Source organism: Propithecus coquereli, unplaced genomic scaffold, assembly GCF_000956105.1.
Source record: "Propithecus coquereli isolate 6110/MARCELLA unplaced genomic scaffold, Pcoq_1.0 Scaffold142, whole genome shotgun sequence".
NCBI lineage: Eukaryota > Metazoa > Chordata > Mammalia > Primates > Indriidae > Propithecus > Propithecus coquereli.
This window is the reverse complement of record NW_012138525.1, coordinates 5,465,310-5,488,759: the sequence shown is the minus strand read 5'-3', so window position 1 is coordinate 5,488,759 and position 23,450 is coordinate 5,465,310. Positions and strand designations below refer to the sequence as shown.

General features: G+C 45.6%; 2 protein-coding genes across 3 annotated transcripts; one reads left to right on the top strand and one right to left on the bottom strand.

Moving 5' to 3' along the window:
* The first annotated feature begins 524 nt into the window (after positions 1-524).
* ZNF79 (zinc finger protein 79) lies at positions 525-16,446 on the top strand. Of its 2 annotated transcripts, XM_012639704.1 has the most exons (5): positions 525-715; positions 3,670-3,758; positions 5,732-5,816; positions 6,353-6,448; positions 14,849-16,446. In XM_012639704.1, exons 1-5 carry the CDS (start codon positions 700-702, stop codon positions 16,018-16,020), a joined length of 1,458 nt encoding a protein of 485 aa, XP_012495158.1. In that variant the 5' UTR covers positions 525-699; the 3' UTR covers positions 16,021-16,446. The 2 variants fall into 2 exon arrangements, with proteins under 2 accessions (XP_012495158.1, XP_012495159.1); XM_012639705.1 differs by lacking the exon at positions 6,353-6,448.
* Positions 16,447-17,781: 1,335 nt separating this feature from the next.
* RPL12 (ribosomal protein L12) lies at positions 17,782-21,689 on the bottom strand. The gene is made up of 7 exons (XM_012639703.1): positions 21,566-21,689; positions 21,043-21,116; positions 19,637-19,735; positions 19,175-19,256; positions 18,474-18,560; positions 18,004-18,116; positions 17,782-17,835 (listed from the first exon to the last, which is right to left on the bottom strand). Exons 1-7 carry the CDS (start codon positions 21,600-21,602, stop codon positions 17,830-17,832), a joined length of 498 nt encoding a protein of 165 aa, XP_012495157.1. The 5' UTR covers positions 21,603-21,689; the 3' UTR covers positions 17,782-17,829.
* Between the last annotated feature and the right edge of the window lie 1,761 nt (positions 21,690-23,450).

The following is a 23,450-nucleotide window of genomic DNA, read 5'->3' as shown; positions in this document are numbered from 1 at the left end:
TAGGACCACCGTTCCCAGCGTCCTTCTCAGCCAAGTTGCTTCCCGTTCCAGAAGCACCCCCTGCCATTGGATTCTGGTGGACCTGAAAGACATGTGCAACAAGAAAGCATGATGGGTAATAAATTCTGGGAGCAAAAACAGGCAGAAGCCTCTCTAGGGGAAGTACAGGCCCTGACGCTGTGCGGATCACAAATCAGGCAGCTGGAAGGAAAAAGGCTTTGGCTAGGAACGATGCCCAGCAAAGACTTCTGGGAGATGTAGTCCTCTGGGGCGGGCAGTAAGGGTTGTGCGCATGACAGGAAGTGGCGCTGACAGGCGCGTCCCCTTGGCGCGAGAGTGGGGCCCTGGCGTTCCGGCAGTACCTGGAACTGAAGTGTTTGATTGCTGGCCGGTCGTTGTTTGCAGGTGGCTTTCTCGGAAAGCCGGCAGCGGCTTTTCCACCCAGGTTCTCCTTAAGGCCGAGCAGAGGAGTGGCTGTGGGTAGGGAGGCGGAGTGGAAGAGCCGGCTGGGCAGGCCCGGCCCGAGCTCCCAGGGCCCGGCACCGCAGGCTCAGACCGGGCTTCTGAGGGGAGAGGCCGAAGCAGGGAGTCCAGCCTGGGAACTGTCCGGGCAGCCCAGCAAGCCAGGCGGAAGCTGCTGTGGAGCGACGCTGACGCCCAGAGAACTGCTGGGGGGAGGTGGCGCGAGGTGGGACTCAAATGCTGGAGGAAGGAGGTGAGGAGGAGTGGTGGAGGGAGCGATTTGCGGGAGATCTGGCTGCTTGTTCCAGCTTCCCACTAATGCTGCTGTGTGACGCGGAACAGAAGCCCAGTTATCCTTCCCACAAGTATTTGGAGACAGTCCTTTTTTGAGTAAAGAATTCTGGGGTCAAAAAGTTTGAGGACCTCAGGCCTGCGTGATCTCTGAGCACTCTACACCTTGCCCCAATCTGCCTGATAGACGGATGACCTTAGAGACTAGGGAGAAGTGGGTTCCTGGGGAGGAAAATGAGACGTACCTGGGGACTCCTCTACCACTTGTGTCCTAGCCTTTCTTGAAGCAGCCAGGGATATGCAGCAGCCCAGGAAAGTTTGGGGTCAGGTTCAGCCCAGTAGGGTTGTGAAGTGGTGGAGGACAGAGGAATTTGCGATTGGAAGGCCCAGATTCTTGTTAAAGCTGTGAGGTGCCGGCCAAGTCTCTTAACCTGTGTTTCTCCTTGAAAGAAAGGACACAATAGTGTTAACTACTTTGTTTACTTCTAAGAATTGTAATTATCAATTAAAGTAACATTTTTTTTAAGTATCTTGAATGCAGTACAGAGCAAATGTGTGGGAAGTCTTAACAAATCGAGGCTTGTGCCATCCTCCCTTATATCAAGAGGTCTCTGTATTTGGTCTGTCACTCTTCAAGTGCAAATTCACATTCAGCATTTGGTGTTGCCCCTTAGATCAAGGGATCTTTGTATTTGGTGTTGCACGTGAAGACTGAAGAGCATAATTTCACATCCAGCATTTCATGCTGTCTTCACCAGAGACCTGGGAAAGCAGGTCAGATGGTCATTGTCCTCCCCATCGTATGAGAGGAAAATAAGGTACAGTCGGGTTAGGTGCAAATCAGTAAAAGAACGTCTGTACTAAGGCCCATATCCAAATCTATTTACTTCTTTTATTCAGATGTAATTCACGTACCATAATATTCACGATTTTAAAGTGTACAGTTCAGTGGTTTTTAGTATATTCCCAAAGTTGTGCAACCATCGCCACTCTTTAGTTCCAGAACATTTTTATCATCCAGAAAAGAAACCTCATACCCACTTCTCCACAAGTGTCTGGCATCCACTGTTCCACTTTCTGTCTCTGTAGGGTTTGCCTAAGACATTTCATATAAATGGACTCATATGTGACCTTTTTTGTTTTTCTTTCACTTAGCGTAGTGTTTTCAAGGTTCATCCATGTTATACCATGTATCAGTACTTCATTCCTCTTTATGACTGAATAATATTCCGTTGTATGGCTATATCACTATTTTTTTAATCCATTCCTCAGTGAAATTTGTGTGGACATGTTTTTTATTTTTCATGAGTATGTAACTAGGAGCGGAATTACTGTGTCATATAACTCTTTTTTAAGAACTGCTGAACTGTTTTCCATAGCAACTGCACCATTTTATATTATCGCCAGCAGTATATGAGGGTCCCAATTTCTTCACATCCCATCAACACTGTTATTTTCCATGTTTATTAACAATAATGACTATCTTGGGTGTGAAGTGTTATCTCGCTGTCATTATGATTTGGTTTTTCCACATGACTAATGATGTTGAGTTTCATGTGCTTAGTGGCTATTTATATGTCTTGCTTGGAGAAATGTCTGTTCACATCTTTTGCCCAGTTGAAATTTAGTTGTCTTTGATGTTGAGTTGTAAGAAAGACACACGATTTGCAAATATTTGCCCTCAATCTGTAGTTTTCTTTTCACTTTCTTGATAGTGTTCTTTGATGCACAAAGTTTTTAATTTTGATGAAATTCAATGTATCTGCCTTTTCTTTTGTTGCTTGTTCTTTTGGTGTCTACGTATCTAAGAAATTATTGCCCAATCTAAGGTCACCAAGATTTATTCCTGTATTCTTCTCAGAGTTTTAGGTATTTAATTCCAGAACATCTATTTAATGTTGAATAGAATTGGAGCAGACATCCTTGTCTTGTTCCTGATCTTAAGGGAGAAAAGCTTTCAGTCTTTGACCATTAAGTATGAGATTAGTGGTGTATTTTTATCAAGTTGAGGAAGTTACCTTTTACTTCTAGTTTGTTGAGTATTTTTTTTTTTTATCACAAAAGGGTGTTAGATTTTATAAAATGTTTTTTTCTATGTCTATTGAGATGATCATATGGGGAGTTGTTATTGTTCTATTTATATGGTCTATTGATATTGTGTGTCAAACCAACCTTGCATTCCTGCGATGAATCCCTGTTGCTCAGGCTGGAGTGCTGTGGCATGATCATAGCTCACTACAGCCTCAAATTCTGGAGCTCAAGGGATCCTCCCACCTCAGCCTCCCAAGTAGGTAGGACTATAGGCGCACGCCACCACGCCCAGATTTTTTTTTTTTTTTCGTAGAGATGGGTTCTTGCTTTGTTGCCCAGGCTTGTCTCAAATTCCTGGGCTCAAGTGATCCTCCCACCTTAGCCTCCTAAAGTGCTGGGATTACAGGTATGAGCCACTACTCCTGGCCATTACCTCCTCTTTTGATTTAAGCAAATGTCTTAAATTTGCAGAGCTAGTTTCTCCAAAGAACTAAGTAATAGGTAATATTTATAAACTGTATACTTACATGCTAGGCATTGTGCCAGCTCTTTGTCTATATATTCCTTTAATCTTCACAGCAACCTTACAAGAGATTATCCTACAGATGAGAAAACTGAAACTTAGGTTACATGATTTGCACACTGCTGGTGAGTGGTGGATCTTGGAAACTTGATGAAAGTCTGTTATACCGTGATGCCTCCTTACATCAAAGTGAATTGATGGAATTTCTGAGGTAGGAGGGAATGGGAAATTTTACATTGCGCTGCAGGTCTACAAATTCAGCCCAAGCACTGTGTCCTTTGAAGTAACTCTTCATAGTGAGAATTGGTGACTCCATAAACTGCTAACTTTTATGCCTCGTTGGTTTCTTTCTCTTTCTCCAGTACCACCATCTTCAGATACTGCCCTTCCCCAAGAGGAAAGCACAGGAGAGGAAGGGATGGCTGCTGGTCTTCTCACAGCTGGGCCCCACGTAAGCTGGAAATCGACTCTCAGAGCTTTCAGAGGCAATCTTTTTTTCCTAATATTAATAGTAGGGTAGGCTTCCATTTTGTTTTGTTTTGTTTTTTACAGGTTTTCTTCAGTGAACATGAATTATTCACAAGTAATTCATGTTCACTGCAGAAACCTGGAAAATTTAGAAAATACAAAGAAAAATTTTAAAATCACCCTTAATCTCACAAAGAGATAGCACTGAACATTTTGACTTGTGTCCTTTCATTTTCTTCCTTTCCTATATTTTCCCAAAGTGGGTTTGTTCTGCTTTGTAACTTTTTTTTCTTTTTTTTTTTTTTTCCTCAGCCTTTGACCATCTTTGTCAGGTGCTTTGTAACTTTTTTATTTCCACTTTACAGAATTTGATGAACATTTTCCCATTTTATTAAGAGTATTCTACCAAATCATTTCTAACACATTCTATCAAATAGTTCTTCTATCAGAGTAGGAACTGTCTTCTCCCCTTTTCTTCTTGACTGGACTAGGTAATGGCCTATTTATTTTCACTTTTTATAAGTTTGATCTTAGATTTCCTTATCTCTTTATTAATTTTTACTTCTGCTTTCCTCAGATTTATTTAAACATTTTTTTTTTAACTTCTTGAGTTGAATTCTTAACTTCTTCATTCCTTGTTTACATTGAAAGTTTCTGGCTGTGGATTTTATTTCTTTATATATTCCAAAATTATTTTGATTTCTTTGCCCATTGGTTGATCAATGCTTTATAAAGACAGAATCTGTGTCTCTTGTCAACACAAAATACCGGTATAGTCTGATGGCAGAGTGTGGGATTTGATGGCTCTGTCAGCTCAACCTTATTAAATTGCTCAGTTCCTCCATATCTTTATTTTTTTGTTTATTTGTTCATTTTGGGCTAACTCATGACTGAGTTAATATCTCTCAAAACTAAAATATTTTCAATTTCTCTTTGTATTCCCTGCAGTTGTTCCTTTATGTATGTGTTTCTTTGTTATTTGATTCATGACATTTATATCTTTATAATGATTTTACTTTCTTGATTAAAGTTACCCAAATATTTTAAATATTTCTTAGTTTTGAAAAATGAGCCTCTTTGTTCCATTTAGTGCATTTCTCAGTGTGAAGGATGGATTTGAAGTGCAGGTAAAATTAGAAGTTAGGAGACTAGTGATAATCTGGAAAGTGATGCTGGCTTATAACAAGGCAGTGGCAGGGGAATGGAAAGAAATGGGTATAGTCTCGTGATATCAGGAGGAAGAATCAGTAGGAATTGATTTGAGGGAGCTGCAGGAAAGAAGAGGATAACACCCACGTTTCTAGCTTGGCCAACTAGCTGAGCAGAGGAACCAACCATTCCCTGAACTGGGAATAGACAAGGAACAGCAGGTGAAGGTGGATTTTCCTGTTGGTTGTGTCTGAGGTTCCTGTGTGACCTGGCCAGGAGATAATTACTGCCTTATGTTAACACTGTGGTGTTGGCCGGACGCGGTGGCTCATGCCTGTAATCCTAGCACTTTGGGAGGCCAAGGCGGGAGGACTACTTGAGTTCAGGAGTTTGAGACCAGCCTGAGCAAGAGCAAGACCCTGTCTCTACAAAAAAATAGAAAAATTAGCTAGGTGTGGTGGCACACACCTGTAGTCCTACTTGGGAGGACTATGTGGGAGGCTGAGGCAGGAAGATCCCTTGAGTCCAGGAACTTGAGGCTGCAGTGAGCTATGATAATGACACTGCACTCTAGTCCAGGCTACAGAGCAAGACTCTGTCTCAAAAAAAGCAAAAGAAAACAAACCTGTGGTGTTATCCTCTGATTAGTTTCTGCCCATTCCACCTGGCTCCCCCACCCTCAACTAGCCAGAGGGTACACTGCGTAGAGTAGGTGCCTATTTGTTATATGAACCGCTTAAGCTGCCACCTGCATGCCTTATAGCTCCCGTCCTGACTTCCTAACTCCAGATCTATGTTTTTGCCCAGGAGGGGTGGAGGTACCTGGTCCCCACTCCAAGGGACAGGTTCAAGGAGGGGATACCAGAAAAGTCCAGGAACCTGGTCCTACTGGGTAAGGAAAATGTTTCTTTAAGATTAAGAATGGGCTTAATTTTGAAAATCCTCAGCATTTTCTTTCCAGTATGTAGAGATCTCTTAATTGCTCGTATGCACAAGCGGGATGGTGTTTATTCCTCCTCTTCCCTAGTGGAAGGTCTCTGCACGCACACTTGGCAAACAGGCACTTTACTTTGCTTCCCCCAAGTCTGCACCTCCCCGTTCTCTCATTTCCCAGGAGGGATGGGTAGCCCTCAGGTCTGTTCCTCCGTATTCAGTAAGTTCCCATCCGGGTTTAGCTTAGCTCCCAGGCGTGTGACTCCTCCTTGAGGCTGTTTCTTTAGCTCCTTCCAGAAATGTTTTACTAAGATCTTGGCACCATGTCTGTCTTATTTGCTCCTTTATCCCCTTGTGCACACACCAAGTAAGTGCTCAATAAATATTTGTTGGATGAATGAAATGAACACCCTGACTGGCCTATTTCCTCCCTGAGTTCTGGGTGGCTGTTTATACTTAGTACAATCTCTACAGCCCATCTTTCCCCTTGAATAGGACTTCCAGTTTCCCAGTCTGGCATGAACTCCCAGCTGGAACAAAGGGAAGGCCCATGGATGTTGGAGGGAGAAGACCTACGAAGTTCCTGTCCAGGTAAGGGAGCAGGCATTACACCGGTGAGTCTTGGGAGCAAAAGCCCCTTTGAAACCCACATTAGTGCATTTGATTAGTGTAACAGCCCTCTGAAGTAGATATTATTATCTCCATTTTACAGATGAGGAAATTAAGCTGAGAGGGGTTAATTCACTGGTACGAAGCCTCACAGCTGACCTGAAGGCTACCCCATCCCTCCTGGGAAATGAGAGAATGGGAGGTGCAGGCTTGGGGGAAGCAAAGTGAAAGTGCCTGTTTGCCAAGCGTGCGTGGAGAGACCTTCCGCTAGGGAAGAGGAGGAATAAACACTGTCCCTGTAGTGCATCTCAGAAAGTGGCGAGGCTGGGATTTGGAGCAAGCTCTGTCTGACTGTAAAGCTCACTATTCCTTTCCTCATCCTCACAAAGTCTTCCAGGGCTGGGAGGTGTTTGTGGGGAGCATGTGGTATTAACTGGCCTCTAGAAGAGTATCCTTCCTCAATTGTGCGGAACAAGAGTCATCTTTGGTGGCCTGGAACATTCTCTGCTTAGGGTTCACCTCGCTGAGCATCTTCCATGCCCACCTTTAACCCATACCACCAGCTGTGACAGTTCCTGCTGCCGCCCTGCCTGCCCCTTAATTGGATTCTTCTCCCCCTTTTCCTCTGTGTGGCTGTGCCAGAATTTTCTAAAGCACTGATACAAAAAAACTCAGGAAAAAGAGAAGGAAGGAAAACCATAGTTTCTGCGGTTTCTCTCTTGCTACTCATCTGAAGCTGCTATCTCCCCCACCGTCGCAGCTCAGCCTGTGCCCTAGCGGGACCTCTGGCAGGGCCTCAGTAGCTTTCCCCTGGGGATCCAGTCACTTTTGATATATAAGAGTTAAAGCATCAAAGGTAAAACTGAATTAAACCACTTTAAGGTAATAACATTTTACATTTTTCTAAAAATTTAGCCTGCTTATTTGTTTGTTGCTGTATTTCTTTAGTTACAAATTATTGTTGCTGATAAGGTGGTGGACATAAACCCTCTGGCACATTTTCTGCATGGTTCCTTAGAACTGTCTCCTCTTCCCATCTTACTATCCTCTGTCTAAGCAACCTGTCCCATACCACCTCAGCCCTCACTGGGGCGCCCGGCACCTCTCCTACTTGCTGAAACTGCCTCCAGGGAACCTCCCTGGTCTTGCTGTTTCCTCCTCCCAAGAGCCACCCTCCTTCCCAGCACACCCCGTTAGTTATTTAGGGCATTTTAACCTGAATCCATAGACCCTGTATGGAACTTCAGAAATTGGATGCAGTGTTTTGTGGCTAGGGGAACAACTGCGTTTTTCTGGGAAAGGTGTTCATCATAGTCTCAGAGGTGTTCAAGATCCTAAAAAGGTTACTATGTTAGTTTCCTAGGGCTGCCGTAACCACCACAAACTGGGTGGATTAGAACAACAGAATTGATCCTTTCACGGTTCCAGAGGCTGGCAGTCTGAAATTGAGAGGTCAGCAGGGTGTTCTCCCTCTGAGGACTCTAGGGCAGGATCCTTCCTCAGCTCTTCCAGCTTCTGGTGGATGCCAGGAGTGTCCTCAGTGTGCCTGGCCATTTAGCTGCATCACTCCAATCTCTGCTCCTGTTGGCACATGGTGTTCTCTCTCTATCCAAATTTCTGTTTTTTAAAAAGGTACATTCTAATCCAGTAGGGCCTCAACTTGATTATATCTACAAAGACGTTATCTCCAAGCGAGGACACATTCTGAAGTTCCAGGGAGCATGATGGGGGAGCTCACCCCAGTCTAGTTGCCCCAAAAAGTTCGAATCACCACATTATTAAGAAACGGAAGTTGGGAAGGGGCATTCCCAAGCGTGTGCTCTGAGACAGCAGTGTAAGGCAGTAGAAGCAACTCTGGGTACATCTGAGTGGAAAAACTAGAACTGTTTTCCCCACACACATCAAGTAAGCCATTTTATAGCAGACACCAGCAGCCCTCCAATTTAATTTCAACACTGTCTACCTGGGGATGGCATCAGATCCCACAGGTTGAGGGCTCAGTCCCACAAGGCAGCACCCCCCTTCCCACCAGTCACAAGTCTGGGCCTCTGGAACTTTTGACTGACTGGCTTCAAGTTGGGGTTGCCACAAACCCCCTCTTTGGATTCCATTAATTTGCTAGAGTGGGCCAGGCGTGGTGGCTCACACCTGTAATCCTAGCACTCAGGGAGGCCGAGGCGGGAGGATCGCTCGAGGTCAGGAGTTCAAGACCAGCCTGAGCAAGAGTGAGACCCCGTCTCTACTAAAAATAGAAAAAATTAGCTGGGCATGGTGGCGCATGCCTGTAGTCCCAGCTACTCGGGAGACTGAGACAGTAGGATAGCTTGAGCCCAGGAGTTTGAGGTTACTGTGAGCCAGGCTGACGCCACGGCACTCTAGCCCAGGCAACAGAGCGAGACTGTCTCAAAAAAAAAAAAATTTGCTAGAGTGCCTCACAGAACTCAGGGAAACACGTTTCCTGGCTTATTATAAAGGATATATAATATATATATATATAATATAAAGGATATTATAAAGGAAACAGATGAAGAGATACATAGGGCGAGGTATAGGGGAAGGTACACGGAGCTTCCATGTCTTCTCTGGGCATGCCACCTTCTATGAACCTAGCGTGTTCAGCTGTCCAAACGCTCCCTGAACCCTGTCCTTTTGGGCCTTTTCTGGAGACCTCACTGGATAGGCATGAATGAAACATGGACAACCATGTTGAAATGCGATTAGACAAAAAGGGCATGATCCACTACTAACAGACTGAGTAGGGAAGCCCAGCAAGGCCTGTCCAGACTTTTCTTGGCCTCTCTGTGTAGCATTCCTTTCTCCAGGGTATGGGGCCGGTCCCTTTCTGAAATGAGGATCTTATGACCCACTATCAGATTAGAGATCCGCTTAGAGCAGTAGGTCAGAGAGAGTCTACTTCCTGAGGCTTGCTTCTGAGTCCTAAAGTGTCCCAACAGTGTAACAAAAGACTGTGACAAGGGCTGTGGGAGTTATGAGCCAAGAACAGTGGATGAAAACATACATACATCTCACAGCACCACAGCGCATGAAAGCCACATACTCAGTCCTGGCTTGCTGTGTATTAACTACATGCATTCAGAGCAAACCACTGAGTTATATAGTCATGCTTCCATATATGAAAAATGGTGAAATCTTTCTTCCTTATTTCACAAATTAGTATGTATGAAAAAAGTTGTTGGTTGGGTGCAGTGGTTCACGCCTGTAATCCTAGCACTTTGGAAGGCCGAGGTGGGAGGATCTTGAGGACGGGAGTTCGAGATCAGCCTGGGCAATAGTGAGACCCGTCTCTAGAAAAAATAAAAAAATTTAGCTAGGTGTGGTAGTGTGTGCCTGTAGTCCCAGCTACTTGGGAGGCTAAGGTAGGAAGTTCACTTGAGCCCAGGAGTTGGAGGCTGCAGTGAGCTATATCACCATACTCTAGCCCAGGCAACAGAGTGACCCTATCTCAAAAAAAAAGTTATCAGCTGTAGTTATATGAGCTATATGATAGTGAACAGAACTAATTGGGGACAAGTTTCCACTCTGCTATTGAAGTAACTAAACACTGCCTCTACAGAGTGGCACCTCTGCTGTGACCCAGTGTGTCCTCTGCGTCACTATGCCTCCAGGGGCTGGGCTCAAGCTGTTATTCCAGACCATCCCTCTCAAGTGACAGACCCAGGCCTTTAAAGAGCCTTTCACTTTGCTACTCACTTTGGGGACCTCTGTGATAGATACTGATGTTTCCCCAGACCTTGCTAGTCAGTTTTGCTCATTCTCATTCATTGAATTCATCAGCCAGCAAGCATGCATTAAGTATTTGGTACATGCCTGGCATCATTTTAGTTATGAGGGGTAGATAAACAGACAACGTAGTCCCTGCTTACATCTTAATGAAGAACATAAAATGAGCAAACATAACAACGAAAATACTTTTTTTTTTTTTTTTTTGAGACAGGGTCTCACTCTGTCACCCAGGCTGGAGTGCAGTGGTGCCAACATAGTACACTGCACCCTCAACCACCCAGGCTCAAGCAATCCTCCCACCTCAGCCTCCTGAGTAGCTGGGACTACAGGCATGTGCTACCATGCCCTGCTAATTTTTAAATTTTTTGTAGAGACGGGGTCTCACGATGTTGCCCAGCCTGGTCTCAAACTCCTGGCCTTAAGCGATCCTCCCAGCTCAGCCTCCCAAAGTGTTGGGATTACAGGTGTGAGTCACTGCACCGAGCCGGATATACTTTTTATGGTGATGAGTGCTGTGAAAAAAATAAAACGGGGCAAGAGACTGGTGACTGGGGTAGGGAGCTGAGTGCAGCATAGCGAGGGGGAAGGGAGCTGCTGGAGATCTGAGGAAGAGGAAGGACCTCAAGCCTTGTGGGAATGAGCTTGGCTTGTTTTAGGATCAGAAGACCTATGTGGCCAGAGCTTAGTAAACAGGAGGGAGAGTGGTATACAGGGGGACAGATCATGTGGGGCAACTGTAGCCATGGTAAGGCATTTGGATTTTTATTCACCTAAGAAAATAAGCCATTGAAGGGTTTTGAAGCAGGAAAGGGACAAGATTTATCTTTAACAAGAAGTCAGGATGTGTGGAGAATAGGCCTTAGAGAGATCAGTTAGGAGGAGGCTGTTGTGGACAGTCCACTGAGAGGTGCTGGCAGCCTGCTAAGAGGAATCAGGACGTACTTTGGTGTTAAAGCCAACGGGACTTGCTGCGGAACTGGATGTGGGACGTAAGGGAAAGAAGCATTAAGGATGATCCTAGTGTTTGGGCCTGAACAGTGGGTGAATGGGAAAACTGACAAAGATCCTGGCTTGAAAGGGAAAGTCAGTAGCTCCGTTTTGGGTGTGCTAGGTCTGAGATGTCGTCAGATAGTCTTAAACAGGAGCCAGCACTTGGGGGAGGTTAGCTGAGAGACAGCCATTTGTGAATGTCACGTGGTTTTCTGAATTGCCCCTATCTCCCCTAGCTTCTTTCTTGTCACTTTTCCTCTCCTTTCCATGTTTTACTCAGATGATCTAAGAGCTGTCAAACCCATATACGAGGGAATACCAAGTTACATAGAGACACTCCAAACCTGATACGGGGACCTCTGCTCTCAGCAGATTCGGTATCGGCATGCACACGAAATTTAGAGGAAACGTGCTTTGTGCTTTAGGATGGTTTACAAGGAAAAGGTCCAAAATATATTAACATCAAGCACAGTGATATTTACTATGCCTCAAGCACTGTTCTGGGTCCCTTATGTGTCTTGACTCATGTAATTCTCGTGGTAATTCTATGAGGGAGCCGCTTCACAGATGATAAATCCAAGACATAGAAAGATTTCATAATCTGCCCAAAGTCACAAAGCTAGTAAGAGATGGACCCAAGATTTGGAACCTAGGCAGTCTGGGTCAAGATTCTGCATAGACATTCAAAGAAAGGGTACCTAGGACTATCCTTACTCCTCTTTCCTCTGAGAAAGGAAAATTGACCCTTATGGAAAGAAGCTTCATAGACCTCCCTAAAACTCCATTCCTTCCTGCAGGCCTCTTTGTAGGAGACACGGAGGTCTGGGGCCCTATGCATTTTAGTGCATTACAAATATTATACAGTCACGTGTTGCTTAACAACAAGGCTATATTCTGAGAAGCGCATTGGTGATTTTATCGTTATGTGAACGTCATAGAGTGTACTTAACACAAACCTAGATAGGATAGCCTACTACACACCTAGGCTATAGCCTGTTACTCCTAGGCTACAAATCTGTACAGCATGTTATTGTACTGAATATTGTAGGCAGTTGTAAGATGATAGTATCTGTATATCTAAACATAGAAAAGGTATAGTAAAAATACAGTAAAAAAGATTTAAAAAGTAGTTCACTGTGTATAGGGCACTTACCATAAATGGAGCTTGCAGGACTGGAAGTTACTGTGGGTGAGTGAGTGGTGAGTGAATGACTAGGACATTATGTATAATACTGTAGATTTTATAAACACTGTACACTTAGGATACACTAAATTAAGAAAAAACCTTTTTTCTTCAATAATTAACCTTAGCTTACTATAACTTTACAAACTAAGTATTTTTAACTTTTTCTTTTGTAATAACACTTAGCTTAAAACACACATTGTACGGCTGTACAAAAATGTTTTCCTTCTTTATATCCTTATTCTAAGAATTTTTTCTATTTAAATTTTTTTTTTTTTTTTACTTTTAAAACTTTTGTTAAAAACCAGGACACAAACACATACATTAGCCTAGGCCTACACAGGGTCAGGACCATCAATATCACCGTCTTCCACCTCCACATCTGTCCCACTGGAAGGTCTTCAGGGGCAATAACATGCATGGAGCTGTCATCTATGATAACAATGCCACCTTTTGGAATACCTCCTGAAGGACATACCTGAGGCTTTTTTTTTACAGTTAACTTTTTTTCTATAAGCAGAAGGAGTACACAATAACTCCATCTGGCGAGGTGGCTCATGCCTGTAATGCTAGCACTCTGGGAGGCGGAGGAGGGAGGATTGCTTGACGTCAGGAGTTCCAGACCAGCCTGAGCAAGAGCGAGACTCCATCTCTACTAAAAATAGAAAAAATTAGCTGGGCGTGGTGGTGTGTGCCTGTAGTCCCAGCTACTCAGGAGGCTGAGGCAGGAGGATCGCTTGGGCCCAGGAGTTGGAGGTTGCTCTGAGCTAGGCTGACGCCATGGCACTCTAGCCCAAGCAACAGAGCGCGACTGTCTCAAAAAAAATAAAAAAGCAACAGAAAAATAAAAAAATAAAATAATGATAACTAGTATGGTAAATCCATAAATCAACATAGTCATATATTGTATCAAGTATTATGTACTATACATGATTATATGTGCTGTACTTTTATATGACTGGCAGTGCAGTAAGTTTGCTTATACCAGCATCACCACAAATACATGACTAATGCATTGCACTACAATGTTACAACAGCTACAAAGTCACTAGGTGATAGGACTATTTCAATGACCAGAAAGTCATTATGCATTGAATGTACATTAATTCACATTAAAGTTTTCTCTTAATATGAAAGAGGTCCCAAAGAAAGTTAAGAATCATCATTAACTCTTTAAAACCTTAAAAAATTATTTTCTGATTATAAAAGCAATGTTTCAATCTTCATATCACAAAATGCAGTAATACATTTTTCTAAAAGCAAGATAAGCATATATAATTTTACATATTCTTTTTTTCACTTAACAATATATTGTTTTTTAAATCACTACATATTCTTTGAAAGCAAGCTTTTTAATAACTTTATTATAAGAATACCATCATTGGAGAATATTAGAAAAAAAGTTTTAATACCTTTCTACAACAGAATTTTAGTATACACACGTCAAACATGAAAGCATGACCTATAATTGCTGAATAGTATCCCTCTTCATTGTCTATGTTCCCGTATTATCAAACATTTAGGTGTTTGCTTCTCATTTAACAAATGATGCTATGATGGGCATTCTTGTGCATACAGCTTTCTGTAATCTCTAGTTAGTTCCTTAGGATAAATTCTTACAAGTAGAATTCCAGTGCCAACATTTAAAGATACCTGACACATGACCAGACTTCTCTCCAGAGAAGTGGGCCCAGTTGCTACAGCCACCACAGTATATGAGATCTCATTATGCTGCACCCCTTCCAACACTCTAGAATTAACCATTAATTTGGCTGATGTGGTAGGTGGAGAAATTCATCTTACTTGGCACTGATCATCAGTTTTTTTAAAGTGCATTATTTAGGCCAGGCACAGTGGCTTTTATGCCTGTAATCTCAGCACTTTAGGAGGCCAAGGCAAAAGGATTGCTTGAGCCCAAGAGTCCAAAACCAGCCTGGGCAACCTAGTGAGACCCTGTGTCTACAAAAAGTAGAGGTTAGCAGGGCATGGTGCTGTGCATCTGTAGTCCCAGCTACTCAGGAGGCTGAGGCAGAAGGACTGCTTGAGCCCAGGAATTCGAGGTTGCAGTGAGCCATGATTGCTCCACTGTACTCCAGAATGGGCAACAGAGGAAGACCCCGTCTCAAAGCGAATTTAAACCCAGTAAGCCGATTGCTCAAAACCACACTGAAAATTGTGAGGGTAAGATAGCACGGAGGCAAGAGGAGAGAGGAGTCCTGCATCTGGAACAGGCGGATCAGGGCACATTTCACCCCTCAGCAGTTGCGAAAGGGTGCCATGGCAGCTAATGCCCGAATGTCTCTGCAAAACATCTTGGTTGCTATTTTACGGTTTCAGAAATATTCTAGGTGAAAGGAGGTTGAGTCATCAAACCTGTGTAAGAGCTTGGCCAAAAACACCTTCAGCCTTTTGTATTTCTTCCAGCAAGAGAACACAAGATAATTGCTTTTCTAACTTTTTCTCAGACTGGAAGATTATACCTGAGTCACCACCAGAGCAAGCCAGTTCTGAAGAATCATCCCAAGACACAGATATAGAGATGGCCCCCGGGGAGTCAGACCACAGGCTCAGTGAACTTGGGAAGAGCTTCAGTCTGAGACCAGTCCTCTCTCCACAACAGGGAGTTCCGACAGAAGTGAGACCTCGCAAATGTGAAACACGTACCGAGAGCTTCAAAAAGAATTCAGAAATAATAGACCCTCACAGAGTGAAACCGTACACATGTAATGAATGTGGCAAAGCCTTCAGTTACTGTTCTTCCCTTTCTCAGCACCAGAAGAGCCACACTGGGGAGAAGCCCTATGAGTGCAATGCATGTGGGAAGGCCTTTAGCCAGAGCTCCTCTCTCATTCAGCACCAGAGGATTCACACGGGAGAGAAACCTTATAAATGCAGTGAATGTGGGAGAGCCTTCAGCCAGAACGCGAACCTCACAAAACACCAGCGAACTCATACTGGAGAAAAGCCCTACAAATGTAGCGAGTGTGATAAAGCCTTCAGTGACTGTTCAGCCCTGGTTCAGCATCAAAGAATTCATACCGGGGAGAAGCCCTACGAATGCAGCGACTGTGGGAAGGCCTTCCGTCATAGTGCAAATCTTACGAACCACCAGAGGACTCACACTGGGGAGAAGCCCTACAAATGTAGTGAGTGTGGGAAGGCCTTCAGTTACTGTGCAGCGTTCATTCAGCACCAGAGAATTCACACAGGGGAGAAACCCTACAAATGTAATGCGTGTGGGAAGGCCTTCAGCCAGAGTGCAAACCTCACAAACCATCAGAGGACGCACACTGGAGAGAAACCCTACAAGTGCAGCGAGTGTGGGAAGGCCTTCAGCCAAAGTACAAATCTTATAATCCACCAAAAGACTCACACTGGGGAGAAGCCATATAAATGTAATGAATGTGGGAAATTCTTCAGTGAGAGCTCAGCCCTTATTCGACATCATATAATTCACACTGGAGAAAAACCTTACGAGTGCAGTGTGTGTGGAAAAGCATTTAACCAGAGTTCATCCCTTAGTCAACATCAGAGAATTCACACTGGCATTAAACCCTATGAATGCAGTGAGTGTGGGAAGGCCTTTAGGTGTAGCTCAGCTTTCATTAGACATCAGAGACTCCATGCTGGAGAGTAACTAGGAACATAGCGGAAGTGGGGAGAGCCCCCACTACATGCCAACTCATGACAGATGTGTGGTCTCAGATAAATGCTGAAGGCTTAGAAGCATCTGGGGACACCTAGCTTTTAGTCTGTAGCCCAATGCCACATGCAAAAGCACCTTTAATAAACAGTCACTATTTTACATGTTGCATGTGGAAGCTTGGGAGCTCTGTAACATTTTCATTCAGTAAGCATCTAGGGAATCCAACAATCCAACTCGAATGTCACCCAATTTTAGAGATTTGCCTTTACTCAGACAAGCGGGCCAAAGCATTTTACGTGGCAAACACACCACAAACCTGGTTTTGTTAGAAAATGTGACCAAATCAACGAGTAAAGAACTCAGTTTCTAATCAAGGCTAGGTCTTCAGTAATACTAGCAATTTCTCCTTGAAGCGATTAGAAATGTTGCAAAAGAACAAAGAGCATTGGCCAGAGATGATTTGAGAAATAGTAAGGTATCCAATTTGGGGAGGGCTTGAGTACAGGTAAGGAAAGGGATTCTACGGCCAACTTTAAATATTAGAATCTCGTGGGGGAGGGGGGGCAGGGGATCCTCAGAAAAGCACTACTAGGCCCAGTCTCCACATGTCAACTGCATAGAGCTTGTTACTGCTAGGAAGAGAAAACAGATCCCAAGGACACCAAGAGGCACATGCTTTTCCATGGAGAAGAATGAGGCGAGACAGCCATGCTTGGCTCATAGGCAGACAGGCCCACAACTGTGTCAGGCTCCTCTTTTCTTCCTCCTTTTCCTGATGAAAGTTTCCTTTCCCTTTAAGAGACCCAGATTCTTACTTCTGGCCTCCTTCCTTTTTCCCTTGCACTTGGACCTGGGTCCTACCTTGCGACTTACAGGTTTTTCCTCAGTGACTTGGGCACCAGAATGATTATTTCCCCACTCACTGCAGGTGGTCCTTCCCGCTCAAGCCAGTTCTCCATCTGCCTTAAAAACTCTACTTAAAATGAATGACTTGAAATGAGTAATGCGGGGGGAATCAAGTTCTTGGGGCAGTCATTTCCAACTCCCTTTAGTCTGGTACCCAGAAACCCTATCCAGGTAGTGCGTCAAGCTGTTCAGGTGCACCTTGTTCAAGTATCTTGAGGTTGGTTCAATCCAACATCTAAGGGAGTGAAGGGGGGCGAGGAGAAAAAAAAACGTAACAGAATGAATGATAAGCCCAAGTTCCAGTAAGTTGGTCAGGAGGAACAAGAAGGGACCATGAGACTTGGGAAAAGTGAAATGTCAGAAAATAGTCTGATGGTTTACAGCATTAAGTTTAGAGAAAAGGTTGGGAACTACAGAAGTAAGCTACAATTACTGCAGCAAATAACCCAAACCTCATTTTCCCATGAGGAAATGATTAGTCAAGGACTCTTGTCAGTCAGGTTTCTGTTGTCATCTTAGTGGTTCTGAACCCTGGCTGTGCACTGGAGTGGCTAGCAAAGGTTTTAAATATGGGTCCTGGGCCCCAACCCACCCAGAGATCCAGTTGGTCTGGGATGGAGAGCTGCTTTCTCCCCAGGTGTTCATGCTGAACTACAGGTTATCTAAGTGTCTACAAAAAGCATTTCCTTTCCAGGTCTCTTACCTGAGCTCCCCCATACAGGCAAAATTTGTTACCCACAAGGTGCCCAGATTATTACTTCTTCACAGGTTCTGCCATCGTGGCCCCATTTACCACCCTGCAAAGGAGAAGCCAGCTTCCTCAGGGAAGACACCACATCAAAAAGCCCAGTGGGTGTTAAATGATCCTTTATTGAAATATTTTCCTTTGTATTTTTAACTCTGTAGGAAAGAAAAAAGCTCTATGAGTAAAAGGAAAATTTTTATCTTCCAGCCCCAACTAACCACTTCTGTAACTTTCCAGCTTATCTCCAAATACATTAGGTACCTCCCCTCTCTCCAGCATTCACCGTATCACAACCAAATGAAACTGGTGCAAGAGTCACTCACAGCTGGGCATTCCACTGCACCACTGTTGATGTCATCTATGATGTCATGTGGGTGGCGGCCATCAACGTTGCAGCCCACAGACTGGGCAGTCCCCAGGATCTCTTTAATGGTTCCTGTAGTAAAGAAAAAGTGGCATCAGCTGCTGCCTCTCATCCCTCACAATCCTCAGACACGTGGTGGGGGGCTGCTTTTGAGTTCTCAGCAGGCAGCGAAGGAATGCCATCCCTGACCCCTTAATACAACGCTTAATGCTCCGTCTAGCCATATAAACCCCAAATGCAAAGTCTCTGTGGGTCCCTTGATACCCAGACACATCCAGCTCAAGATCTTAAGCCATTCCCCTTCAATACCAGAGAACACCACATCCCAGTCTGGGTCTTACCAAGTCCCCTTCAAGTGGGAAGAATGCTAACCACTCAATGAAAACACCCAACTACAGTGAAATTAGTTACATGTCATTCTGTTCTTACCAGAGAGTTCTCTGGCTAAAGATCGGTGCCGCATCTGTCTGGCAATGTTGACAATCTCATCAAAAGTGATATTTCCGTTGTGCTTAACTGAAGAAGGAAAAAAAAAAAAACAGTAAAAGCTGTCACAGCCTGTAAAGCAGATCATATTACATCCTTCACCCATTTCTAGGCTGTTCCCATGCTTTCGGCACAGAGTCATCCACATGAAGAACAACCCTGTTTCCTAAGCTGGGGTTTAGTATCAGCTCACCACTGGATTGCACCAGCCAACAGAACTGGTAGGTGCAGTGGCGGGTGGCTATGGGCAAACCAAGTCTTCACCAATCTGACATGGCAAGGACCTTATGTTTTAGAGATGAGAAAGGACAAGCTTAAACTAGGGTCTGGCTAAGCTGTCCATAGTATCTGCCAGCAGCATGTGGTCTCTTGCTTAAAGGGGCAGTGCTCAGTTGCTTCCCATTCTGCTGACCTTTCCCTCCAGCATGCACTGTGAATGGGACCTGCCCTACACAGGACTGGGGAAAGCTACACAGCACTGGTTAGTAGTGCCTGGCTCTAACAGCCTTAACCAAATAACCACCCAATCCCCATGCCAACCCTGGGTTTCATTAAAGGGAAAGCATAGCCACGTATCAGCCACTGGGCACAGAGCATCAATCACAAACCACTACTGAAACAAATCCTGGGAAAAGGCAACTCACTGTTTTTCTGTTTCTTTCTGTCTCTTGGTGGTTCCTTGAGGGCTTTGATGATCAGGGCAGAGGCAGAAGGTACCACTTCAATCTGCAGAAGAGATTCTTGATGTGAATGAGCTATCCCACCTCCAGTGAACAATACCGCCCCTGTATGACAACCAATACTGCCATGCACATCGGCTCTCTGAGACCATGGGCCAGACACTGGGCTTACTGTACGTGTCCCAAGTAATTTTCACCATCTAAAAACATGCTCCTAGCCTGGGAGACATTAAATTACATGGCTGGCCCAAAGGCACACAAGTGACACGTCTTTGCCCTACGGTCTATACTCTTTGACAAAGCCTTCCCACCAAGACAGAATTGCTCTCAGCTCACTGTACTGGTGACAGAAGCTTTCTCTCCAGGAATCCCAGAGGGTTGTACCTCTCTGCCCTCCCTCAAATCAAGCACGAGAGAAGTAAATACCTGGGCCTGTCTGTTCTGAATAGTTAGTTTCACTGTTATCCTCAGACCCTTCCAGTCACCGGTTGCCTTGGCGATGTCATCACCAACCTTTTTTGGAGACTGTAGAAATAAAGGTATGTAATCACATTGTGCCCAAAGTGGAACCACAGCCTTAAAACCTGCCCAATACTTCTCACTTAGCAACACCCTAAATCTTTCTTATCCAGTACACAGGAAGCTGGCTGAAGCACCTAAGTAAGGGTAGCCTCCTGATCAAAGCAGAGCTATCACCACAGTATAAACTGAGAAAGTGACGCTGGGCCTTAAGTCTTGTCCCAGGCTACAAGCTGCTGGCTCAGGGCCACAACTGGGCCAAGTCCCTTACTTGCTGACTCCCTCATAAGGACCCATGTGGTGAAGTCAGGGTTTTCAACCTTGGTTACATTAGAATCACCTAGGGAACTTTCAAGATCTTAGGTTCACGTGTCAGACCTATACAAGTTCATCTGTGAGGAAGGGCATTTGGGCATTTGCTACTTTGAAACTATTTCCCAGTTACCATTAGCCTAAACAGGAAGCTAAGTGTCCCTTAAGTGCCATCTTAGCTAAGGGCCAAGATAGAGAGCAGTAAGACACTGGTTAAGCAAGACCCAGGGGAAAGAACATTTGGGACAAGGAACCACTGCCTAGTGATAGGGAACTGCAAGTTCAGTAAGAGTACAACATGGAGGTGAAGCAGGCCGGAGGCTGGTGACCAAATAGCTCTTAGGTAAAACTAGTCATATTAACCATTAGGTTTATGTTTACAGAGTTGGAAATGCTCACCAGGATCTTCACCCACACCCCATTTCCCTGGCGAGGAAATGCAGACTAAGGCTAATAGGCTGCCTACTATCACCAAGCCACTCCTGACTTCAAAACTCTGACTTGTCCTCAGGCCCATCCCTCAGGATCACAAAAAGCAGCAGGTAAGAGACATGTGGACAGTAATACCAACTTCAAGGGACTGTGTTCAGTTCTTCAGGTATGACCTTCCTATGGTACCTCCTGCTAGTTCCCCGAGTCAGGTCTAGTAGGGGTGTCTGCGCAGCCCGAGTTTAACACATTGACTGCCACACTAGAAAAAGAAATTTCTCCCAAGGGCCACGGTGTTTTATTACAAAAATAGAAATAAAAACTTGGAAAACAAAACGATGCTTCATAATTTCATGAAAAATTTATTTTTGATTGTTTTCTGTGAGTGAATTATATACAATTTGAAAAATAGTTCACGCAGCTCCCAAGGTGAAGAGACCTGTGAGTTACACACGCTTCACGAAGTCCCAGACTCAAAACTAGCTTGAATTAAATATAACTCACATGGCAGTTAATACGTTAACTTTGCTCTCACGTTAAGTGAAGAAACGCCCTTAGCGGGGATGACTTACCAGACCCAGGGGGCCGATCTTGGGGGCCAGGGCAGACGTGGCACCGACTTCGCCACCGGTGCACCTCAGGTACACTGGGAGAAAGGAAGGATTAGTGCCTCTGCAGAGGGAGCCACAGCTCTCTCTCTTCATCCTTCCCGGAAAGTCACACCATCCTTTGCCCTTCCCAAAACTGCACCAGACGCCCGACGTTCGCAGCTCGGAGCCGCACAGCGGGCCGGCGTGGAGGCTGCCCCGGCCGCCGGCGAACCCAGTCCCGGGGGCAGGAACGCCCGGAGACAAGCCTTACCCTAGGGCGTGCGGGCTGCCAAGCCGCCACAAGTCGTATGGTCCTCCCTCCCCATTTACAAGCGGGGAAACTGAGGCCCAGAAAGGCTAAGAGACTCGGCCAGGACCGCACAGCACGGGAAAGGCCTCTAGGAGGCTTTAGAGCCCCACACGGGAAAGCTTTGCACGCGCGGCGGGGGCCGCGGCGAGGAAGGAGGCTCCATCCCGCAGCCCCGGCCGCAGCTAGAGCACGCACCGACTTTGATCTCGTTGGGGTCGAACTTAGGCGGCATGGTGGAGGCGGCTGGTGTCGGATGAACCCGGATTCGGGACGACCGAAGAAAGTTGCACCTTGGCCTCCTCCGAGCCGAAAACCAAAAGGCCGGAAGACGAGCAGACCACGCCGGATATAGTCAGGAAAGCGCCGCTCTCGCGAGAACTGTCGTCTCCGCCCAGCCTCCCAGAGACGCCCTTGCTGTCATGTTTCTTGTGGGCAGGCGCTTGAGGCTGATGGCTAGAGAGTCCAACACCGCGGTGAGCTGTGGCTAGGGATTCGGAGGGGAGGGTGGTTCGGGGAGTTCGCCCCGGCGGAGTCAGGGAAGAGGGGTCTGCTCCCGAGATCTAGGGCCCTGCTGTTCCCCTTGCTCCTTTATTGTGAGGGTCACCCTGAGGTCCCCGTCACCCAATCCCAGAGCCCCGCCCCTCCCCTGAGGAGTCCGCACCCCCATTCCGGCACCCCAGTACCCCGGCGATCCTGGGCCCCCTCTAACTCCTTCGTGCTGTGTGTGTTTTAGTTACCAAAACAATCTATTCCAGTCTAAATCCAGTCCAACTCTTAATTCTGAGATTCCGCGGTTCCCAGAGTCTCAGACTTCGTCATCCTGGTCTGCATGACTTTCTGAAATTGTGAGTTTCGGTCCCCAGCTCCTGCGTTTGGAGAAGACCGGACTCCGGCTCTGCCGGGGCCGTGCTGGGTGATCTATGATCGCGCGTCCATGACCAAGCCCTCCGAGTGATCAGCCTGCCTTAGGGTCCACCCGAGGGTTGCAACGTGGGGGCCATCTACAAAGCCAGGTTGGCCTCTGCCCACCCCAGCCGGGGAGGGATGGGTGTGGCTCTCCCCATCTGGGCTGGACGTCGTCAGGAGGGAAGGGATGAGGGATAGACATCTGGGGGCAAATTGGAATGAACTGATCTTCTAAGAGGGATGGGGGAGCGATGGTCATGGGGAGGGGGCATTGGGGAGGAGAAGGGGAGGGCTGGTCATAGGAAGCAGAGGGTAAGTGCTAGTCATCAGGGAGGGATGGGGGACGGCTGTTTGCAAACCATTCTCCAATCTTGCTGGCAGGTGGGTTGACAAGAGGGCCCTGAGCTGGCCCTGCAGGCCTGGCCACCTCCCCACACAGCTAACGCCCACAGGAGCAGACCTGTGGTCTCCTCCCCTCCCGCTGAGAACTGGGTGTGTCTTCGACTGCATCTCCTCCCCAAGCCTCTTCTCCCCTAGCTCCTGTGGTAGGCCCTGAATCAATGTTTGTTACACATGTGGTGCTTTGTGGCTGACATTGATTGAGTGCTCATTATGTGCCAGGTACTGTGCCATGTACTCTGCATATATGAAATCACTGGATCCTCACAGAACCCACTGTTGGTAGGATTACTACTCACACTTTACCAGTGAGGAGACTGAGGCTCTGAGGAGTGAACTAAGGTGATGCAGTTGATGGGCAGCAGATCTTGGATTCAAACCCAGTTATATTTTATCACACATCCTGTGCTGTTAGCCATACATTTCTTTGGATGGTTGCTTCCTGGCCTATTGCTGTCCTTATTGAGCACTAATATTTGCAGATACTGGGCAGGCAGTGAGCACCTCACTTCTGAGTTCAGGACAGTGTATTTCATGTGTGCCAAGTTACGTTAGCACAAAGGAAGGGCAAACTCCACAGAATCAGGACTGGAAAGACCAGAGACACAGGCTGGGTTTGCTACAATTCAAGCCATATAACCAGATCACTGAACTTAATAAGGGTCCGTTTCTTCACTCCAAACAGGGATTTGGTGAAAATCAAATGGAATAGTAAGTGCAAGGACTACTTTTTGGCTTTTATTTAACTCAGAGATCGCTTTAGTTATGACGTGCT